The sequence below is a fragment of the Bubalus kerabau genome, chromosome 8 (genome assembly GCF_029407905.1).
Source record: "Bubalus kerabau isolate K-KA32 ecotype Philippines breed swamp buffalo chromosome 8, PCC_UOA_SB_1v2, whole genome shotgun sequence".
Classification (NCBI taxonomy): Eukaryota; Metazoa; Chordata; class Mammalia; order Artiodactyla; family Bovidae; genus Bubalus; species Bubalus kerabau.
Window position 1 is genome coordinate 66,134,049 of NC_073631.1, and position 21,130 is coordinate 66,155,178.

The 21,130-nt window shown below is 44.4% G+C and overlaps 1 protein-coding gene across 1 annotated transcript in view; it reads right to left on the reverse strand.

The window, feature by feature from the left end:
- BMPER (BMP binding endothelial regulator) overlaps window positions 1-21,130 on the reverse strand; it is a 253,318-nt gene that overhangs the window by 215,971 nt on the left and 16,217 nt on the right. Inside the window, exon 3 of the mRNA XM_055590429.1 lies at window positions 2,343-2,442. Within this exon, the coding sequence (XP_055446404.1) occupies window positions 2,343-2,442 (100 nt within the window). The remainder of the gene's footprint in view (window positions 1-2,342; window positions 2,443-21,130) is intronic.

A 21,130-nucleotide genomic window follows, 5' to 3' on the forward strand; every position in this document is an offset into this window, starting at 1 on the left:
CTGGGATTGTCCAGGCAAGAACACTGGAGTGGGTTGCCATTTCCTTCTCCAATGCATGAAAGTGAAAAGTGAAAGTGAAGTCGCTCAGTCGTGTCCGACTCCTAGCGACCCCATGGACTGCAGCCCACCAGGCCCCTCCGTCCATGGGATTTTTCCAGGCAAGAGTACTAGAATCAACAGTAAATCAGACACACATTAATTCAGCAATGTATTCTTAATTGTGACTACTTTATCTGACCATCAGCTTGGGAGATTCCTAAGAAATTACTATTTCAAGTCTTGCATCCATAGCTTTCCACAGTCACGTGAGTAAAACATCTGACTCCCAACTCCATAGGAAAGAGATGAGAAGTAAATGACTGATCACTCCTACTCCAAAAAGCTTCAGAAAACACATTGTTATAGTCAAGCCCATCAGGTATTTATAGAGTACCCACTACATTTATACTGAAAAATGCTTACACGCCAGGCACTGTGCTAAACACTTTGTTTCTTCCATTAGCTACCTCTCCAACACAATTGCTATCTTCGTTTAACAGGTGAGGGAATGCGGCAAAGAGAGGCTCCACGTCTCTACTTGCTCAAGTGGAAACCTTGAGGTATTAGTTTCTCAGGCTGCTGTGACAAATTATCACAAGCTTGGGAGCTTAAGACAACAGAAATGTATTCTCTCACAGTTTCGGAGACTAGAAGTTCCAATGAAGGTGTTGGCAGGACCATGCTCCATCTGAGGATTCTGGGGAGGAACCCCCCTGGGCTTTTCCCAACTCTTGGTAGCCAGAGACATTCCTTGACTTGTGGCAACACAACTCCAACCTCTGCCTCATGCATTTATTTATAACCTTAAACATTATAGTTTACTCTTATAATTATAGTCATTCACCAACAATTGGGCATTAATTCTTGACATGTGGACTTCATATAACAGTGTGTGTTGAAAAGTTCAAACTCAATTGAGTATAGAGACTTGGGGGTTGTCACTAGAAATGGTGCTTTAGTTTACCTGGTTTCTAAAGAACTGCTTTTGAGAGCTCTACAGAAGGGGACCCTCTCTTGCTGCTCCAAAATCGCATTCTCTTCTGTGAGGGTAGAAATCACCCAATCAAGATCTCTTTCAGAGGTCCCCACCCAGGCTGCATATTAAAACCCCCAAGAGTTTTTCAAAAAGACAGATGCTAAGCTTCTCTCCCCAGAGCAAGTGAATAATGTGAATCTCAGCAACACAGCCCAGGCATTCATACCTACTTCTCTCATTACATGGCCACCTCCTCTGTGTGTCTCTGTCTTGTCTTCATATAAAGACACCAGGCATAATATATCTGGAGCCACCCCTAATCCGGCACGACCTTAACTAATTATATCTCCAAAGATCCTATTTCCAATTAAGGTCACAGTCTGGGGTTCCTAGTGGATGTGAACTTTTGGGGAACACTCTGCAACCCAGGATGCATCTTTGGGGTGAGAAATCTCTTTGCAACCCAGGACTGTTGGATCAGACTTGGCAGTGTAACTCCAGAGCCACATCCTGAAGCACTGTGCTCATTTTGATGTCTGCAGGACCACACTACATACACTAAGCATCATCAGAGCAGGACCTGGCTCCTGTCCTGAGGAGCTGACAATCTACCGAACACCAATGAGACAATGAAGGAGAAAAAGCACATCACTGAAATGTCTGTGTGGCCTTCTGATGCCATGGAAACTTAGCTATGATGTGATGGATGAGGGCTGCGGGACCTTGAGCACAGGCAACATCTGGGCAGGTTGGGAGGAAAGGCCTGAGTGAAGGCAGAAACCAAGGCTGGCAGAACAGATTCTAGAGAGATGGGCATGCTGGAGAGTCACAGGAGATGGGGCGGAGGGTGGGGGCGGGGTGGAATAAGAATATTTTAAGGATGTTTCAAAGACAAAGGGAAGGACTTCAGTTTAATTCAGAAGAAAAAACTTTAATAGGGACCAAAATGATACAAACTGGTCTTAAAGACTCTTCTGGCAGAGGTGGGCAGGGCAAGCTAGAGCCTGGAAAAACTGAGTGCTGAAACTTCTTGACAAAACAGGCTTGTGTGTGTGTGTATCAACATGCAGGGGCATCGTGTTTACATCTCTTCTAGGACATTTTAACAACTTGCCTCAGAAAATAAGCCAACGATGCAGATGCTCTCTATGCTTTCATCCCCCATTAGGAGATTCCTCCTTACCACAAGCCCCCCAACACTCACTCGCTTCCCTCCTGACACCCCCTTGCATCCCAGCCAAAAGCTGAATGAATAGAAAGGTGAGAGGAAGAGAAATAAAAACGCCTGCAGGAACAGCCAAAAAAAGGCAGCCAAGACATAAATCACCTTTGCACCGCTCGCAACAGGCTCCCCTCTGCTTGATGGCCAAGGCACAGTCTCTGGACAACACTGGGCACTTCTCTCTCTTACAGGTCACTTCCTTGTTCTAGGCAAAAAAAAAAAAAAAAAAAGACACATTTGAAATCAGCTTCAAACAGAATCCCCAGAATCCTAGCACACAGCTGAGCCTTTCCCAGCTTTCCTCTTCCTATCTTGCCTTCATCTTCACGAGACAACTCTGTGATAGCCAACGAGATTTTACTCTTTCTGGAGCGGGTATATCCATCCAGGAGCAGACTGAGATTAGAGGCAGATGAACAGGATGGAAAGTCCCTTCTTGACCAGCCAATTTAACATAGATAACCAAACTCCGAGAGACAGAAGCTTTCTTTTGCTCTACCATTTCTTTCTGGTACACACTATAGAAATGATAATATTTGCGTAAATCATATTTTGCCCATTGGACTACCTGGGCCAGGACTGCATTGTGAGAACAAAAATATTTGCACACGGCCGTCCAACTATCCTTAATAGTAGAGTGCATTAAAATGCAGCAATCTAAAGTTCCAACTCAAATAATGACAAAGTTGAGTATTGAATCAGCTCAGTAAGAGAAAAAATAATATTCCCCATGCCAAGCAGAGACACAGGCGTCAGTGTTTTATAGCTGTGGGACAGCTGTACTATATTAGCACTTATGCTAATGAAAGTATAGTGAGTATTTGCATCTTTGTTTTTATCCAGAAAGGTTAGCTGTTAAAATGACTTTAAGATCCAAACATGATGCATTACCTGTTTGCAGAACAAGATGCACATAAACCAAAAATACTATGTCACAACACTTCCACAAGACTGGGACTGGAAAAATGTCTACTAAGTGCTAGGTGAATAATCATTCTTATTAAATTCCTGGGAGATAGATATCATCACTCTCTCATTTATGCACAGGAAGATTGCTGTTCCAAGTAGCTCTATTACTTTTTGAAGATCATATAACTTTGCAGTGGTAGAGGTGGATTTCAAAATTGAGCTCACAAACGTACACAAGGCCCACCTCCTACCCTGAGTTAAGGCTGGGATGACCACGTTCATCGCCTGATTTGGGGACAGACTAGAGAGGAGCAACTGACCAGCTCTCTTACCTCTAGATGAACACTCTTGGAACATGTGCAGGAGACTCAGCCCTGACAAAGACCTTGGGAAGATTCACAAGTGTACCCAGTAGTCTTCAAAGTCAAGAGACTAAAGAAGATCTCTCCAGTTCTATTCTAGCACCAAGGAGAGATGTAAGGAGTGTCTATAAGTGTTTGAGTGTGTGTGTGTGTGTGTGTGTGTGTGTGAGAGAGAGAGAGAGAGAGTGAGAGAGTAGGTGGGGAGGGATGGTATGTTGGGGACTGGGAGTCCAAGTTCAGCCTATACACCAAATTGCAGCTCTAAATCAGTGCTAAGATAAAACAAGTGTCTACTAAATACACCTATCATTTAGTAGACACTTGCTACAGTCTCAATCTTGCTGTTGTGACATAGTATTTTTGGTTCACACGCATTTTGTTCTACAAACAGGTAATGCATCATGTTTGGATCTTCTCAAAGTCATCTTAACGGCTAGCCTTTCCAGATAAAACCGAAGATACAAATGCTCACCACACTTTCATTAGCATAAGTGCTAACATAGTGCTTCTCTCCAATCCCCTGGGAGTTGCAGAGCCTCTCAAGGCGCTCCCAGGGTCTAATTCGAAAATGAATCCAGACTGTCATCTCCTCCCTTTATGAATGAGCAGAACCCCTGATAGTCCCAGAACTCCACACTCTCCAACTCACCCATCACCTCTCCCCTAGAGTGAGGTACCTAGAGCCTGGGGATGGGTGGGCCCCACCATCCCAACAGCTCTGTTTCTACACGGTCTTGTTGTCTCAGTACCCTGATGGCTTTGCAAGGCCACTGAAGCATGGGAATAATGAGCCCACCCCAACCAATGTTGCTCAAACATTCCCACTGGATGCCACACACAGAAAATGACCATCATTTCCAAGGCCAATGGTAAACACTGTGACGGGGTCATCCCAGGATCTGCCTGGCCACTGAAAGAGTGAGCATCAGTCTTCAGCCATTGTACCCATTCCTGCAAGGCTGGTAGACAGACTTCTAGTCTTCTCATTTATTAGTTATTGGTGTCTGATCAGAAGGTGTGGTTGAGCTAAGTAACCCAGTCTCCTTTTCTTTCCCCATTTTTGGCATCTGTTATGTGATAAGAGTTCTCATAGAGAATCTCACCAACTCCTTAAAACACTATGAGGCAGTGATTCTCACCCTGGGCTGCTAATCAGAACCCATGTGCAGTTCTTCAGAAAGCCTGGCACTGTCTCCCAGCCCCTGAAGCTCAGATCTGATTTCTCTCAGGACCAGGCTCCCCAGATAATTCCAGTGTGCAGCCCAGGCTGAGAACCATTGCCATGAGAAGAGTGTTCTTCCTGCCTGCAAGGCCCAGGTGGGCTCAGGAGCTGTCCACAGTCCCAGAGTGAATGGCTGACTCCAACCTGAACCCAGATATCCTGGCTCTGAGCCAGGCAAAGCTCCTTCCCTCGCCATCTCTGTTTCATAATAAAGGTGGCATCATGACTCACTGTCAGTCTCAACCCTGTGATTTATGTTCATACTTTCTTCTTAAATTACAAATTTAATACATAGTTATGGTCACCTTTCAAACTAAAGGAGTATATTTTTTAAAAAATTATAGTGCCCTTTAACCACCACCAAAGTAATCAAGAACATCGATCAGGTATATACGCTGCTCGGCATGATGAACATTGACTCAGTTTCACAAAGAGCAGTTACACAAAACCATAGTTTTGATACCAGATGTCCCCACGCAGGGCATTACCTCAGAGCATCTGTTAAATCAGCTTTATGCATTCAGTAAACCTGGCTTCTGCCTTAAGGAAAAGTCACCCTCAAGTACATCTCCTCTCTGAAAGGAAAACTCCTTAGGCACAAGGAATTAAAAATTCTAAGGGTAGTCAGAGTGGATGTGAAGTCAAAATTGGGGATCTAATGAACAGGAAGACACATACTCTTACATGTCAGAACTCTGCTAAATTAGAAACCCAGCAGGCAGTCAAAAACCATAGATCCAAGATCCATAATAAATAGCTTGTAATTACAGTTCAGCACAAAAGTTATTTCAACCAGATGGTTTGTAGATTCACATCTGGAATTTTTTGTGTACACACACACACACACACACACACAGAACAAACCTAAACCTTAGCTATAGGTTTAGTGAGTTTTTCCCCACTTCTGATAACACTTGGGAAGTTTTTATTTTCTACCAAGGGTCATGTTGGTACAGAGCTACCAGATCTGATCATTTCCCTGTTGTCTGGTTGCGTGGATGCGGAGCACAAGCTCAGATTCCCAGGCCCTCCAAGAAACAAAGAAAAACTTCAGAGAATCACTGGTGAAAGGCTGATTCCTCCATCCCCTTAATTGAGTCCAGCAGCTACAGAGTAAATTCAAGCACAGGTTAATTAAGACCACTCACTTTGCTTTCCCTGATTTTGCCAAAGGACAAAAACACTGGTCTTCAAGCCAGCTGCTCTGGTAAGAAGGGGTACACACACAAAGCCGTACCTTCAAGACTCCCTTTCCATTGGCCACCTCACCACACGTGCACCAAGTGTCCTCTGCTCTTACTCAAGATCACAGCTCATTCAGTTCCTTTTTTCATTCAAGAAATGTTTTCTGTTACCGATTCGCGCTTACCGAACACTTTCTATGTATCAGGCTCTGTGCTAAGAGTTGCATATGCATTATTTCACAAAAAAAATCCACATCATCCCCATTTTATAGCTAAGGAACCAGAGTTAGTCAGCTTGCCCAGGCCCCACAAAAGGCAGATCTGGAATATTGGTTTGGCCCAAAATTTCATTCAAATTTTTCTGTAACATCGTATGGAACATTAGTTGGGGTAGGCTCATTATTCCCATGCTTCAGTGGCCTTGCAAAGCCATCAGGGTACTGAGACAACAAGACCGTGTAGAAATAGAGCTGTTGGGATGGTGGGGCCCACCCATCCCCAGGCTCTAGGTACCTCACTCTAGGGGAGAGGTGATGGGTGAGTTGGAGAGTGTGGAGTTCTGGGATTCTCAGGGATTCTGTTCATTCATAAAGGGAGGAGATGACAGTCTGGATTCATTTTCGAATTAGACCCTGGGAGCGCCTTGAGAGGCTCTGCAACTCCCAGGGGATTGGAGAGAAGCACTATGTTAGCACTTATGCTAATGAAAGTGTGGTGAGCATTTGTATCTTTGGTTTTATCTGGAAAGGCTAGCCATTAAGATGACTTTGAGAAGATCCAAACATGATGCATTACCTGTTTGAAGGCATGCACTTAAATGCTGCACCAGCTATTTCCCAGGCATTCAGGATACTAACAAGAACTAAAGAACATCACATTTCCAAGGCCCCAGGGGAGACTGGTGCCTTGCAGGTGGTTCCACAAGCGTGAAGTGAGCACGCGGACAAGAGCTGAATAACTCCAAGGTGCTTTGTCATCACCGACCATGAGAAGGTCCACAAACACCAGCTTCTTTCTGATAACAAAGAAAGATGCACTATTTTGGACATGGATAGTTACTGTGCCCATCACATCGCTGATGGCTAGGCTCATATCTCCAAGTAAATCTTCCCCAAGATTTCAGCTTGAATTTGACTCTTCCCAAATCTACGCCACAGAAATGGTGGTAAAAATGCACTGGAGGAAAAGGTCAGATTTTTAAAAACCCAACCTAGCCCATGCCTAGGGATAATCAACCTCATCACATTTTTCATTCTCTGTCTCTGTCTCCCCATGCTTTCCACTTTCTAGGGTCAGCAAGCCTGTCATTTACCTGTTGTCAAAGGCATCTGTTTGCATTAATGCCTTCTTTTGGAAAGACCAAATATATCAAAACTCAAAACAGCCTCTGGAGGCACATGAAATGAAGTGCCAACAAACAAACATTAAAGAGGGGCATAAGGAGTAAAAAGGAAAAAAAAAATTACATGGCTGGCAACAAAGCTCTATAAGGATGCAAGCCAAACCACAGCTCTGGCCACAGCCAAGTTCATACAGGACTCCCCCAGCCGGCTTGCTGTGTCTAAGATGTGCCACTAGATGGCAGCACAGAGTACCCTGGGCTTAGAAATGTGGCCAGGAGACCTGCCAGTGCCTCCTGAGCATTTTTCAGTGTCTGGTGTGGAGGGAAATCATCTCTCAGTGATTTGGGCTGGGTGGGGAGAGAGGGGGTTAGAGAAGACAGCAAATCGCCATTGTGAGAATTTCCTGTTTGCTTTTCTCAACGAGAAAAAAAAAGTTTTTGAGATGCTTTTTATTTCAAGCCAAAGTCTTGAAGATATTTTTTTTTTCTAAGATTCTTCCAGTCCCAATCCTATTATGGACTATGGAAAGTATTACCTGACCTTTCATTTATATTTAAAAATAATAATGAAATAAAAATCTGGAGAAGAAAACACAGCAGCTGATATGATAGAACAATCAGGGAGAAATGTCAACTGGCAGATGCTGTATTTCTAGACTATGAAATGGCAACACACATTTCTTGAAATAAGAAGGAAAATGAAAATACTGGGTGCTCTGCCTGCTGATCCTCCCTGTGATTAGCTATATTAGGAAGGTGGCAGACCATCTAGAAGATGGTGTGATTTTTCCCTCCATTCTTGTCTTCTATGAAAGCAAAGCCTGCCTTGGAGGCAAACAGCTGTCATTTGGCGAACTCACAAATTCTAAGTGCCAGATCCTTTTTTAGAAAATCAGGAAGGCTGTGAAGTTATAACATTTTTTTCTGCCCCAAATGAACAACAAAATATGTCAATAAGGTACATGGGCCAGGTAGTATCATTAGAGGGGATAAATAGGTAGAATTCTCTTTCCTAAATTAGAAACTCTCCAGACTACCAAAAGACAAAAACACTGGTTTCCAAGTCAGCGTCTCTGGTGAGAAGGGGAACACACAAAGCCGTGCCTTCAGGACTCCCTTTCCACTGGCTGCCTTATCCCACAGGTAGTAAGTGTCCTCTGCTCCTGGTGGAGTCTGGAGTCTGTCCCCGCCAGACTACTCTACCCTTACCCTGCCTGTGCGCACACGCTCTGCCATTTCAGCACTGCAGCCTTATTTAGGGAGGGGATGGAGCCCCTATTAAAATACAGATATCTATGGGGCTAGGCTCATATTGATTCTGACTAAGGCGCTCCCTCTGTTATCAGCTCCAGTCAGGGGACATATGTCTAGGACAGTGACTTGGAGAAGGAGAGGAGTGGCAGTTCTAAAGTAGCCAAACCAAAGATATGGTCCATGTACCACTGGACCCAGTGCTGTGGGAGGGAGAAGGAAACCACGCAGCAAGCTTCCTTTCTACGCTCCAGAAATCTCCTGGAGGAGACAAGGCACCAGACCTGAGCAGGATCACACAGCCCTGCAGTGTAACCTCTGGCCCCAAGTGAGAATCACAGAAGAGAACTCCATCTTGACTCAAAAGCCATCATGGATGGTGAGCACAAATAAGACACTTGGACCCTTAATCAAATTCTCTTTATTAGAGAACTTGTTTGACGTGCACAGACAGTAGTGTTTCACTATTTGAGAGTCTTAAAATTGCTCACAGAGGAAATTTTTTTGAGGGATACAGATGTCTTCTGTCAAGTTTCCCAAGGAAGAAGGTGATCCAACATGAGCGCATGTATTCTCCTTGGAATCCAAGTCTTCACACACATATAGTCAAAGAGGTCAACTTTTCCTTGAAGTGCCCCACTGTAACCCAATTTCAGCCCCACAAGAACCAAAAAGGAATTTTATGGTACTTTCGTACACCGGTCACAATTTCTCCTAGGCAATATTATAAAACGTCTCATAAACAGAAGAATAATACTTTATGTTTACATAGCACTTTTCTTCTAAAGAGCTCTGCAGACATTATTTCATTAATCCTCACAGGTTTCCTAAGATTTGCAGATGGAGGAATAGCACACAATGAAGTTAAGTGTCTCAGGCCCCTCGAAGAGCTAGCTAGCAGTGAACTTGGGAAGAAAACCTGGTTCCCAGACTGGGATTAAGGGGCCAGCCAGGGAGGTTAGTTGCTAAGGCACAGCATTAAACTTTACGAGTGTATCATATTAAAATTAGGTTAGCTCCTACATGACTGCTGAGAGTTTAGGACTAGATTAGTATGTAGTTGAGTGAGTCTGGAAATTTTCTGGAAAGTCAGGCCACCTGGGTCGGACATGTGAGGTCCCCTGCCCTGTTAGAAGGTAACCTGTGAAAGATGCCATAGAAGAGATGGGTCAAAACTCAAATAAACAGACCTAACTGCAAAAATTACAGTTCTAGAATGCAGAGATACAGACAGAAACTGAAAGAAAAGACCCAGGGGGGGTAGGTATCATTGATACCTGGTTTTGATCATTGAAAAAGTGAAGTGATTCCCTCTCCAGAAGACACAATCTGGGGAAATTCTGCAAGCTAGCATGAGCCTCCGAGAGGAGACAACACAAGTTTGTACCTGCTCCAGCCGGACTCCTCTGGATGAAATCTGTTCTTAATCTCTCAGAAAAGAATCAGTGGAAGGTGAGGGAGACTGAGATAGCTCAGTGGTTGCCAATGGCAGTAGTAAACTCGATCGATGATTTATTATTTTAATTAAGCTTGGACTTGCTTGTTCTTTGTTACTGACAGTACAAGTGACTTCTCCATAACTCTCGCACCAAAAGAGCTAAGAGGGAAAAAAAAAAAGCAATTTGGTCCACTCCAAAGCCTTAGCGTACAAGTACGAAGCTCCAGGGCTGCAGGCCATGTTTCTCAGCTCAATGAACTTTGAAAATACACCAACACAACCATTTTTAAGGTGAAGAAAGTGTGTTCAATAGGGAAAATGAACCAAACTTCCCAGCCAAGAGAATGGTTTCCCAACATCTCTTCTCTTTCCCAACTGAGCGAGGTCAGTAGAAGAGGCTGGACACATCCAAGGTCAGTAGAGGTGAGGGGTGTCAATGGCCCTTGCTGTTAATGTAAAGTAACATTTCCAGATTTTTCTGAACACCCCAACCCCCACCACTTTTGCAAATGCCTTCACTATCAAAAGCCAGAGCTGACCCATCTCTAACGAAATTCTATCAAGTGGCAGTAATAGTTTTCCAGGCAGGTTGCTGAACTATTAAGAATAATAGTGCCTGACATTTATAGAAAATCCATTATTTGCTAGATTGTGCTGAACATGCTTTGTGTATTATGTCCTTTTTAACCCTCACAACAAACCTAAAGAATGCACGGATTTACCCATATTTTATGGGTAAAGCTGGGGCTCAGAGAGGTTATTTTCTATTAGTTTTTATTGGAATGCAGTTACTTTACAATGTTGTGTTAGTTTCTGGCTGTATAGCAAAGTGAATCAGTCATCCGTATACATATATCCACTATTTTCAATTTCCTTCCCAATTAGTTCACCACAGAGCAGAGTAGAGTTCCCTCTGCTATACAATAGGTTCTCCTTAGTTATCCATTTTATATGTAGTTGTGTATATTCAGAGAGGTTAAAAGGCTCACCCAGCTCCACATAGCTGCAGCAGAGAGTCAAACCCAGGTCTCGCTGAAATCAGAGTCGGTGATTTCATCGCTATACCAGCTTGCCTGGTTTAGAGGTTAAGATGAGCCATCTCTTCCTTGCAGCCAACACATTTAAATGCGTGCCATCATTAAGCACTTCCCCATTTTAAGACCATTACAAACCTTAGTTTATGATTCTGTTTTGAACACAAGAGTAAAAATAGTGCCTTTTAGAAAAAATAGATTAAGTCTCTGACTTAAAAACTCAAAACAAGTGTCAGTCTCTCAGTGTCCTGTCATTTGCAAGTCAGACCAGAGCCTGGACCAAAATCCTCCAAGTCCTCTGGTTTCTTTCGTGATCTGGGGGCACGGGGACAGAGTGTTCCTCTCCCAGGAGGCTGGCAGCATCCCATAGCCATACTTTTGGAGTCTTTACGTGAAAGCATCTTGTAAGAATATAGTTTTGGAGACTTAATGTGAAAGCATCTTGCAAAACATCTCACAATTCATTGCACTCCATCTGGGAGTGTTATTCTTTCTGCCTCTAGTCTAGGCTCGGCAAGCCTTTACCCCAGAGACCTGGACCCTGGCAAAGGCGGCCTTCCCCGGCCCAGCTAACGGCTCAAACTCTGAACAAAGCTGCCCTTGAAGCCCAGCCATTTAAAAGACTTTATGAAGTCCACTGGGGCCCCCCGATTATTTTGCAACAAGTCATATCCCATGAAGAAATTCACTTCTCTGCAACACAAAACAGAGGGAGATTAAAGAAAAAGGCAGAGGGGGTGCAAGGGGCTGGAGAAAAGAAGTAAGACCCCCTGTTGTTCTGTCTGGCCAGAATCGTGTCTTTTAGTGCCCATATCCTCTACCAGGACGATGTTCTGATGATATATGGCCCTAATACATCACGAAATGACAGTATTCTCCTGATACTGTACCTTGAAAATATGACACGTGCCAGCAGAAGCAGCGGGGGATTAATAAGGAGGCCCTTTTTATATTTAACTTACCTAACATTTCAATTCTATTTTAATGGGCTTTAGTTTGTTGGGGGGATTGTTTGGGGGTCCTAAGCTGTTTAAAGAGTTAGGTCTGGCTTTTTTGTGGGGTGGGGGGGCACCTTTTCAAGGACCTCTCAGAACAAAGAGAAACAGGCCATTAGACTGTCCCAGCCACTCAAGTACAGCTCTGATTTAAAACAGGGCAGTGTCAAACAGCTTCTCATTCTGTTTAATCATATTTTGAAATAGAACCAAAGCATTAGAGAAGGCAGAAGACAAAAGAAATAACCACCAAATAAAAATAGTAGCCCAAAGAAAGTAGCACTGCCTGGTTTTTATTAGACTGTACATCGTATAAGCAAGGGATCTGCTGGCAGCACCACATTAATGTAACTGGAATGGATTGAGCACAAAGCAGCCAGTGACTGAGTGCAGGGCACCCTGTCACAGATGCAGCTCTGGGACACCACTCAGGCTCCTAGAAGCAGACTGGAAAATCAGAGGGTGGACTGACTGCATCCTCTTCTACCAGAGAACAGGAGCCAGGCATGTGACCTTAAAGGAGTGATTGTCAGCATCCTTTATGTGGTTCACATTCCCAAGTCAAATGATAAATCTATGTCAAATTTTAGATAGTGTATTAAAAAGGAAAGACATCACTTTGCTGACAAAGGTCTGTCTAGTCAAAGCTATGGTCTTTCCGGTAGTCACTTACAGATGTGAGAGTTGGACCATAAAGAAGGCAGAGGGCCAAAGAATTGATGCTTTAGAAAAATGGTGCCGGAGAAGACTCCTGAAAGTCCCTTGGGCAGAAAGGAGATCAAACCAGTCAATCTTAAAGGAAATAAACCCTGAATATTCATTGGAAAGACTGATGCTGAAGCTGAAGTTCCAATACTTTGGCCACCTGATGTCAAGAGCTGACTCACTAGAAAAGATCCTGATGCCGAGAAAGATTGAAGGCAGAAGCAGAGGGGGGCATTAGAGGATGAGACGGCTGGATGGCATCACCTATTTAATGGACATGAACTTGGGCAAACTCTGGGAGATGGTGAGAGACAAGGAGGCCTGGCATGCTGCAGTCCATGGGGTCGCAAAGAGTCGGACATGACTTGGAGACTGAACAACAACAATTCCTGAGTTTACCTTTTTCTCCTCAAAATCAAAAGGGATTCAAACAGCTGGGATGCAGGATGAAGTTGGGGCTGCAGAGAAAGCATCCACAGACTGCCACTATGGGAAGAACTCATCGCTTCCCAGGGTGAAGGGGAACAGAGGCTGCAGAGGACACAGTCTCGTGCATAAGTGGCCCAGTCGCCTTTCCCAGTATCTTTGACTGTTTTACACTATGGGCGCCCTTCAGCACATGACAAGTAATAAATGAGCTTTTTCTCTGACCACCTCCCCTAAAACACAAAAAAAGGGAGGGGAGTGAGATTCTAAGAATATTTTTATGCCTTCTTGGTGAGTTCTTTTGAACTAGCAAGAAGATGGGGCGTCCAACCCCAACGACCAGCGGGATTTTCATCAGAGGGCATCATCAGAGGCATTAGCCAGGCTTCTCAGTCTCAGGACCAGGTGCTGCCTAGGCCAGCAGGCGCACTGGAGGAAGCAAGGTGTGAGGGTTCAGGAGTTAAAGACAACAACAAAGTCGGAGTCACTTCCATGGGAAAGCTCTTGATATGGTGTTAAGGAAGGCTACCCGGAGATATTATTTCAGCAGCCCCTTTTCTTACTCGCCACAATATAACAAGCTGGGCTCCCTGGCTACCTAAAGAAACCGCGAACTCAAGGGACCCTTTTATCATCTATGTACACATAGATGATTGTCTGGGCAATGGAGAGTGAACACATCCAAAACATGGAAACTGAGTGAATGAATGTCTTAGGCCCCGGCCGTGTCCTGCCAGGGTGTTTGGCGGTGACAAACCACTTCTTCTCAAGACCAGCTTTGGAGGGCTGTCACCCCCTTTCAGCAGGTATCTCTGCCTGCATCTTCTGACCACAGTGAGTGGGACTCACCAGGTCCGCATTTGCCCCTCATTCCTGTGGGTCAACAGCAAGCCACTGAGCTGATTTTTCACAGCAGAGAACACAAGATTTTCCACAGGTTGCCCATGAAAGTCCACATGCTGGGGGAGCTACAAAAATACCTAACCTTGACAAGTAAATGGAGCTGACATCACAGGGAACAGGCAGGGCAGAGGAACTGCTCACAGCCCATCTGTCATCTTGACAAAGTAACTTTCTGGTCACTAGTGAGACACTTTTAAAGACATCTGTACAATTGACCTTGACCACCAGCAATCACAGAGGCTTTCAAAGGGACCCCTGGGATAGCAGGCGTTAGAGCTCGTTCCTGCCGTCCTGCCTGCGGATAACAGTGAAGGCTGTCTGATGTATCAGGTGCTGGAAACATCCTTGCTCCTGGACTATATTCACTCTGGTGCTGAGGGCAGAGGGTGTCCAGTTAGCCCGAGGAATGTCAGGCAGAGCAACAAGGGGACAGGAGCCCTCTGGCCAGATGGAAATTCACAAAACTGAGAAAGTGAGTCTCAGACAGCATCCCTCATCCGAAAGCAAGCATGTGAGCTGGGGATGGTCTGACTCATTCACCAGGGCCATTAACAGCCTGTTCTCGTCACCAAGTCTTCCCCAAGGGCCACATGCAGATGTCAGAAAGAACTGGAGAAGCCACAGATTTATTTCATTGGTTTAGAATGTAATTGTAATTCACTGGCTTCCACTTTCAAACTCATGAAACAATCAATGAATGCCAATTTTGCATATAATCCATTTCTGATTAAGGTGTTATGAAGAAATAAAAGTGACTGGTCACCCATAAAACACCATTAACATAAACTTGTTGCTAAAAGGACTCACAACGCATGCTTCATTTTAAAAAAGAAATGATTGGCCATGATTATTTCCCTTCGTCACTGGTTTCTCTTAAGGATTTCATCTTAAGACAGCTTCTCTGAAGCTTTAACATCTAAAATAAGACAAAAATGTCAACAGAAGACAAACGGCCTTTAGAAAATGTGACATCGTGGCCACAAACTTGGATTTTTCTGCAGGCTAAATGTTGGCTCCACAAATTCAAACCTATCTGACTGAAAATGCATGAGTTTGTTTAACAGATATTGTTGAGCCCCTGTGGTGGGCCAGGCACTGTGCCAGGTTTTTGCTGAGAACAGAACATATGAATCAGATCCATCCTTTGCCCTGGAAGAGATTCCAGTCCAAGAGGGAGAGGGGCCAGAGCACAAACATGGCAGAAGCACCTCACATGTTGCAACATGAGTGGACGCAGGGCAGTCATAAGTTAGTTCAGAAGAGGCGAAGGTCTGTTTCAACCAGACTCCACTGCCATAAACCCCCAGAGATCATTCTAACCCTCCTGGTTCTTCAGACCATACGTGCGCCCCTGAATGAGCCTCCAAAAAGTTTTGTTATACAATTCTCTCACTGAGACAATTCAATCTACCTATATTAGACCCTTGGGATCCGACAACCCACAAAAGGGATCTCCTTCAATGATGCCATTCCAGTGCCCTCCAAAGTAGGTGCAGCAATATGGCTGGGCACCACCAACAGAAAAGCAGCCCATCTTATGCATATTATGGGAAATCCTTTGCCACTTTTCTCTTGCTTTATGAAACTAAAGTTTAACACCCTTTGCTAGTCTTTCTTCCATCATATGTTTTAAGTAAATTGTAAAATACCAACATACTGAATTTTAATTTACATTCCAAAACCAATCATTATGTCACCAAGAACAAGCAGTAACACACTGTGTGCTGTGCTCAGTCGCTTCAGTCGTGTCTGACTCTTTGCAACCCTGCAGCCTGCCAGGCTCTTCTGTCCATGGGACTCTCCAGGCAAGAATACTGGCATGAGTTGTCATAACCTCTTCCAGGAGATCTTTTCTTGTTCCAGGGAGGGATTGAACTCGCATCCCCTGCATGTCCTACATTGCAGGTAGATTCTTTAGCACTGAGCCACTGGGGAAGCCCATGAGCAGTAATACTTATTTTTAAAACCACTTTTCTAAAGCACGCATTTTATTTTCCAGTTATTATTGCTTATTTTATTATGATTTTAGTTGGTTCAATGGAAATAGCTTTTCAGCTTTGTCTGTGTATTAGTACAATTTCCCCACCATCTGACTTGATATGTGGAGTAACGTGAGCCATGAATATGGCAAGCTGTCAATATAGAAAAAGCAGAGTTTAGAGTGGAAAGGAAAATACATAACTTATCCTTGAGGAAGAGAATGAGTTTTATCTTCAAATTACTAAATCAAAAGATTAAAGACAACTAATTGAATTAATTAAAAACTAATTAATTCAATTTAATTGAACCAAAAAATTAAATTTAAATAAATTAAACACGGCATATACTTAGTCATCCAACAGGTATGCTCTGGAGGGGACCAGTGCTGGAGGGGACTAGCAGTGGTCCAGGCCCTGGGATATAGCGTGACTGGGAGAGTCCACAGCCTCCAGAGCTGACATTCTAGTAGGGAGACCTTCAGGAAACAAAGATGTGCGAGATACAAGGGACACTGATGAGGGCTATGGAGAAAACAAAGCAGGACAAGGGAACAGAATGACAGGCTGTGTACTTCAGAGGTGAGGGGTCAGAAAAAAAGGCCCTCAAATAAGAAAGCATTTCTCCAGAGGCCAGAATGAAGAAATGAGAATGTGTAACTATATTGGATGGGACTTCCCTGGTGGCTCAGTGCTAAAGAATCGCCTGCCAATGCAGGAAATGGGGTTGGGTCCCTTGGTCAGGAAGATCCCCTGGAGAAGGAAATGGCAACCTGCTCCAGTATTCTTGCTGGAGAATCCCATGGACAGGGGAGCCTGAAGGGCTACAGTCCATGGGGTTGCAAAAGAGTCAGACAGGACTTAGCGACTGAACAACAACAACAAATATATTGGATAAGTGTGTTCCGGGGACGGGAAAGAGCAGACACTCTTGTTAAGAGGGAGCTGGAGATCATGCAAGAGTAGCAGGCTGAAAGAGGAGGATGCTCTGGGAGGTAGAGTCAGAGACAGCATCAGAAGCCAGATCCTGCAGGCCTTGTAGTCAGACTTCAGACTGCAGTCCAAGTCAGATGAGAAATCACTGGGGGAATTTTTGTAAATAAGTCAAATAATTGGATGTATACGTTTCAATGGCCACTGCCTGATAATGTATTGTCCAGAGGCAAAAGTGATCATGAAGATAGGAATTATCAGATACATTGTCAAGGTTTTGCCATCAAGATATGCTAGTAGATCGAACATATGATATAAGAGGAAAATGAACTCGGGACATCATGGTTGATCCCTGAAAAGATGGACCAGTGCAACTGATACTGCCGGCTGGAAGAAACGGGATTTGGAGGAGAGGTGGAAAATGAAATCTCTGCTTGGGCCATTTTAAGTCTGAGATGCTTCCTAGCATCTACATGGACAGGCCAAGTAGGCATTTGAATTTATAAGCCTACCCTTGAGGGGTCAGGGCTTTCCCAGTGGCTCAGCAGTAAAAGAATCCCCTGCAATGCAGGAGTTGCAGGAGATGCAGGTTCAATCCCTGGGTCAGGAAGATCCCCTGGAAGATCAGGAAGATCCCCTGGAGGGGGGCATGGCAGCCCACTCCAGTATTCTTGCCTGGAGAATCCCATGGACAGAGAAGCCTGGCAGGCTACAGTCCACAGGGTAGCAAAGTGTTGGACATGATTGAAGCAACCTAGCATGCATGCATGCCTTGAGGGGTAAGGGAGCTGGGATCACAAATGTGGGAACTTTCAACATATAGATGTTTTTAAGCCATGAATTTATATAAAAATCACCTAGGGAAGGAGTATAAACAGAGAGAATGTTTTGATCAAATCCTGGGGCCCTCCAATATATAAAGTTCAAAAAGATAAGGAAGACCCAGGATAAAAAGGTCTAAGAAAGAGTAGCCAAATAAACATAATTCTTATAAACCCATAGAGAACTCTATATGTGTGAGTCTTTATATACACGTGCATGTGCACACACACACACACCCCTCAGGCACTAAGGCACACGACTGTATAAGATCACTGGTTCAGACTATTATATTAACCCAGTGACCACCAGAGGTCACTTTCTCTCAGCACCTGCCACTATGTCAGATACCTACCAACCAAGATGCCTCAGCACAGCTGTTAGTGTGGCTATTTAAGGCTCATGAGAGAGCTACTGCTGGCCACTCCTTGCTGCTGCTTCTGCTAAGTCACTTCAGTTGTGTCCGACTCTGTGCGACCCCATAGATGGCAGCCCACCAGGCTCCCCCATCCCTGGGATTCTCCAGGCAACAACACTGGAGTAGGTTGCCATTTCCCTCTCCAATGCATGAAAGTGAAAAGTGAAAGTGAAGTCGCTCAGTCATGTCCGACTCTTAGCGACCCCATGCACTGCATCCCACCAGGCTCCTCTGTCCATGGGATTTTCCAGGCAAGAGTACTGGAGTGGGGTGCCATTGCCTTCTCCGGCCACTCCTTACCCTAGTGCTAATAACTACCATGTCTGCCAAGCTACCTCTCCGAGGGAACAGACTCTAGCTCAGGAAAATGCTGATTGCCTAGAAGATCTAAGAACACCAAGGAAAAGGTCTAGAACCTGTGTCCTAAGGGAGCTAGGACCCAACAGAGACCAGTAGCCAAACGCTAGGCAAGGGTTAGAGATGAGTTTGGGAGTAAGAGAACATTAAACCCCTAGGACTTGAAAAGGAAAAGGAAAACCCGCCATTTTAGGTTTTTCTTCTCAATTGAACTAAGATCTCAAATCAAATCCCTGGAAAGAACAGAGCCCATAGTCAAACCCTGCTTTCAATTTCTGATCCTAACAAACGTGGCTCAGAGCTGGGAGCATGAGTGATCTCATCTACGGCAGGATAACTAGGACTCAGGGATCTAGGGAAGTGGCTTGCGCTCACAGGCAGGCACTGGCCAAGAAGCAGGGAAGCCAAGACCCCACAACCACCTCGGAGGGCATTCTGAAAGTGAGCAAGAAGCAGAGAGCAGCCGGTGGAGAAGCTGGAGCTGAGGATATGTTGCAACTTTGAGATTTGTACTCCTCTCTGTCCTTTCAACATCATATTTCTTCCCACATACTTGAAGGCCGTCAACGTTCCCCTGGGCATTCTGTCCACCAGGTTAAATGATATCAGCACACCATCATTAGTGAATAATATTTACTAAACCGCCACCTGGGTGTTTGACACTCCTCTAGCTAGTGCTTCAGTTATTCCCAGCCATCTTTTTCTCAACCACTTCATCATTATCACAAATGGCTCTCCTCTGGCCTCCAGTGACTCTTCCAACTCAGTTGATGTCAGAGAGCTCCCCACTGGACAGTCCATCCCTCAACTGTCTGGTCCACGTGGGGTGTGCAGGAAGCATCACCACCCCACTGTAATTGTTTATGTATTTCATTATTGGGCTGGAACCAAGAATTAAAAACTGAAACTGAGAAAAACAAGACACAAAACTTGGAGAGTGGTGACATCATGGAAACGCTGGGCTAATTACAGAGAAAGAAAATAACATGGTTAAAAAAAATAATAAAGATGGAAATGATAAGGGTGGAACCCTGGAACAATGGAAGGCCAGACTAATTTAAAATTTTTTTAAAAAAAGGGATTCTCATTAAAAGTATGGAAAATAGCAACATGACCAGACTTATGTGAAGGTAACACGAATCAGAACCTGTCAGCTTGACTTTTTACTCTCCTTGATCAGGGAGAGGAAAGTGTGGGCAGAAACTGGGTGCCATCAACAGAGCGGAAAGAATAAACATTTCCCAGAATGGGTCTGTTCCTGAGGAGGAAGGGACCTGCTGGGCGGAAGCTGCCATCAGAAGGAAATAGCTCCCGTTATAGAGGGTTGAAAATGGAAGGGGTGGGGGTGGGGAACACCTCTAAATCCTGCTTCACCTGGCCCTCAGCTCTTACAGCTTGCCTCTGGCTCCTCCAGATGCTGCTGGATCCCAGCAAGTCTGTCATAAAACCCTGGCTGTTTTGTCAAATTGCTACATCTAGTTGACTCAGGCTGGAGAAGCAACAAACAAACGTCATATCAGCTTCACCCTGCAGCTGCTGCCCATCACAGAAAGACCACAGGAAACAGAGTGTATTCCTGTGGGAATCCGTCTCATGAGAAGGCTGGCAGCAACCCAGAGGGTCAGCCTGTCCCACCCAAAGGCGCCAGTGTCTACCTCACTGGACTACAAGGACTGTTAAAAACATAATCCCCAGGGAAGTTAGTTCCTGGGTCTCTCTCACTAGCCCCCTTGGGGTGCTTTCTCAACCCCTGTAGTCAGGAAGCATTCTGAGAGACATCTCAGTGGAGTCTACCCAGGATGGGTCTGGATTCCCATACTTGAATTGTAGCCCTGACTCTCACTGATTAGCGGTGTGAGCTTTGTCTTGTTTCACTTTTCTGAGCCTTCATTGTCTCAACTGTGAAACAGGTTTCTTGAGAAAGCCTTCTCTCCTTCACAGGGTGGCTTTGAGGAAGATGAAGGTCAGGCTATCCCCAATTTAAGAACATGGTATTGATTCGTAAAATAGTTATTGAGACTTACAGAATGCAAGGTGCCATGCAAAATGTTTTCAGTGATGGTGAGAAGAATCAGACACTGTTTCTGCCCTAAAGAAGCCTAAAGTCCAGTAGGGAGACAGCCATGTGAATAATTAATGAAACTTCGGGGTAGGCAGGAATAAGGATTATAATATGAGAAATCAACATGAGGCTTCAAAGAACAAGTGACTAGTTCTGATCAAGTGACTAGAGGAGGCTTGAGAGAGGAGATGATACAAAGAGAAAAAAGTAGCACATCAGTAAAGACGGCTGATGTACAAGATAACTGCAAAGGTCCATAAAAATAACGTTATGTAAATGAGTTGACCTGTGGGTAAGTTTGGTACCAATAACAGAATCTCAAATGTACCTGACCACTAGAGAACATGTTGCTTCATTGGGGAACTGACCTATATTCATGGTTATATTCATATTTCCTTCTCTTTCCCCTAACCTCAGATGGGAAGCTTTTCAAATACTGGCTCCTGCATGGAGTCGCTGGATGAGGTTATTAAAAATGGAGATTCTTTGATCTCTTTCAGATGTATTGAGTCAGAATCTCTGGAATAGAACCTTAGAATCTGCATTTTTAACAAGCT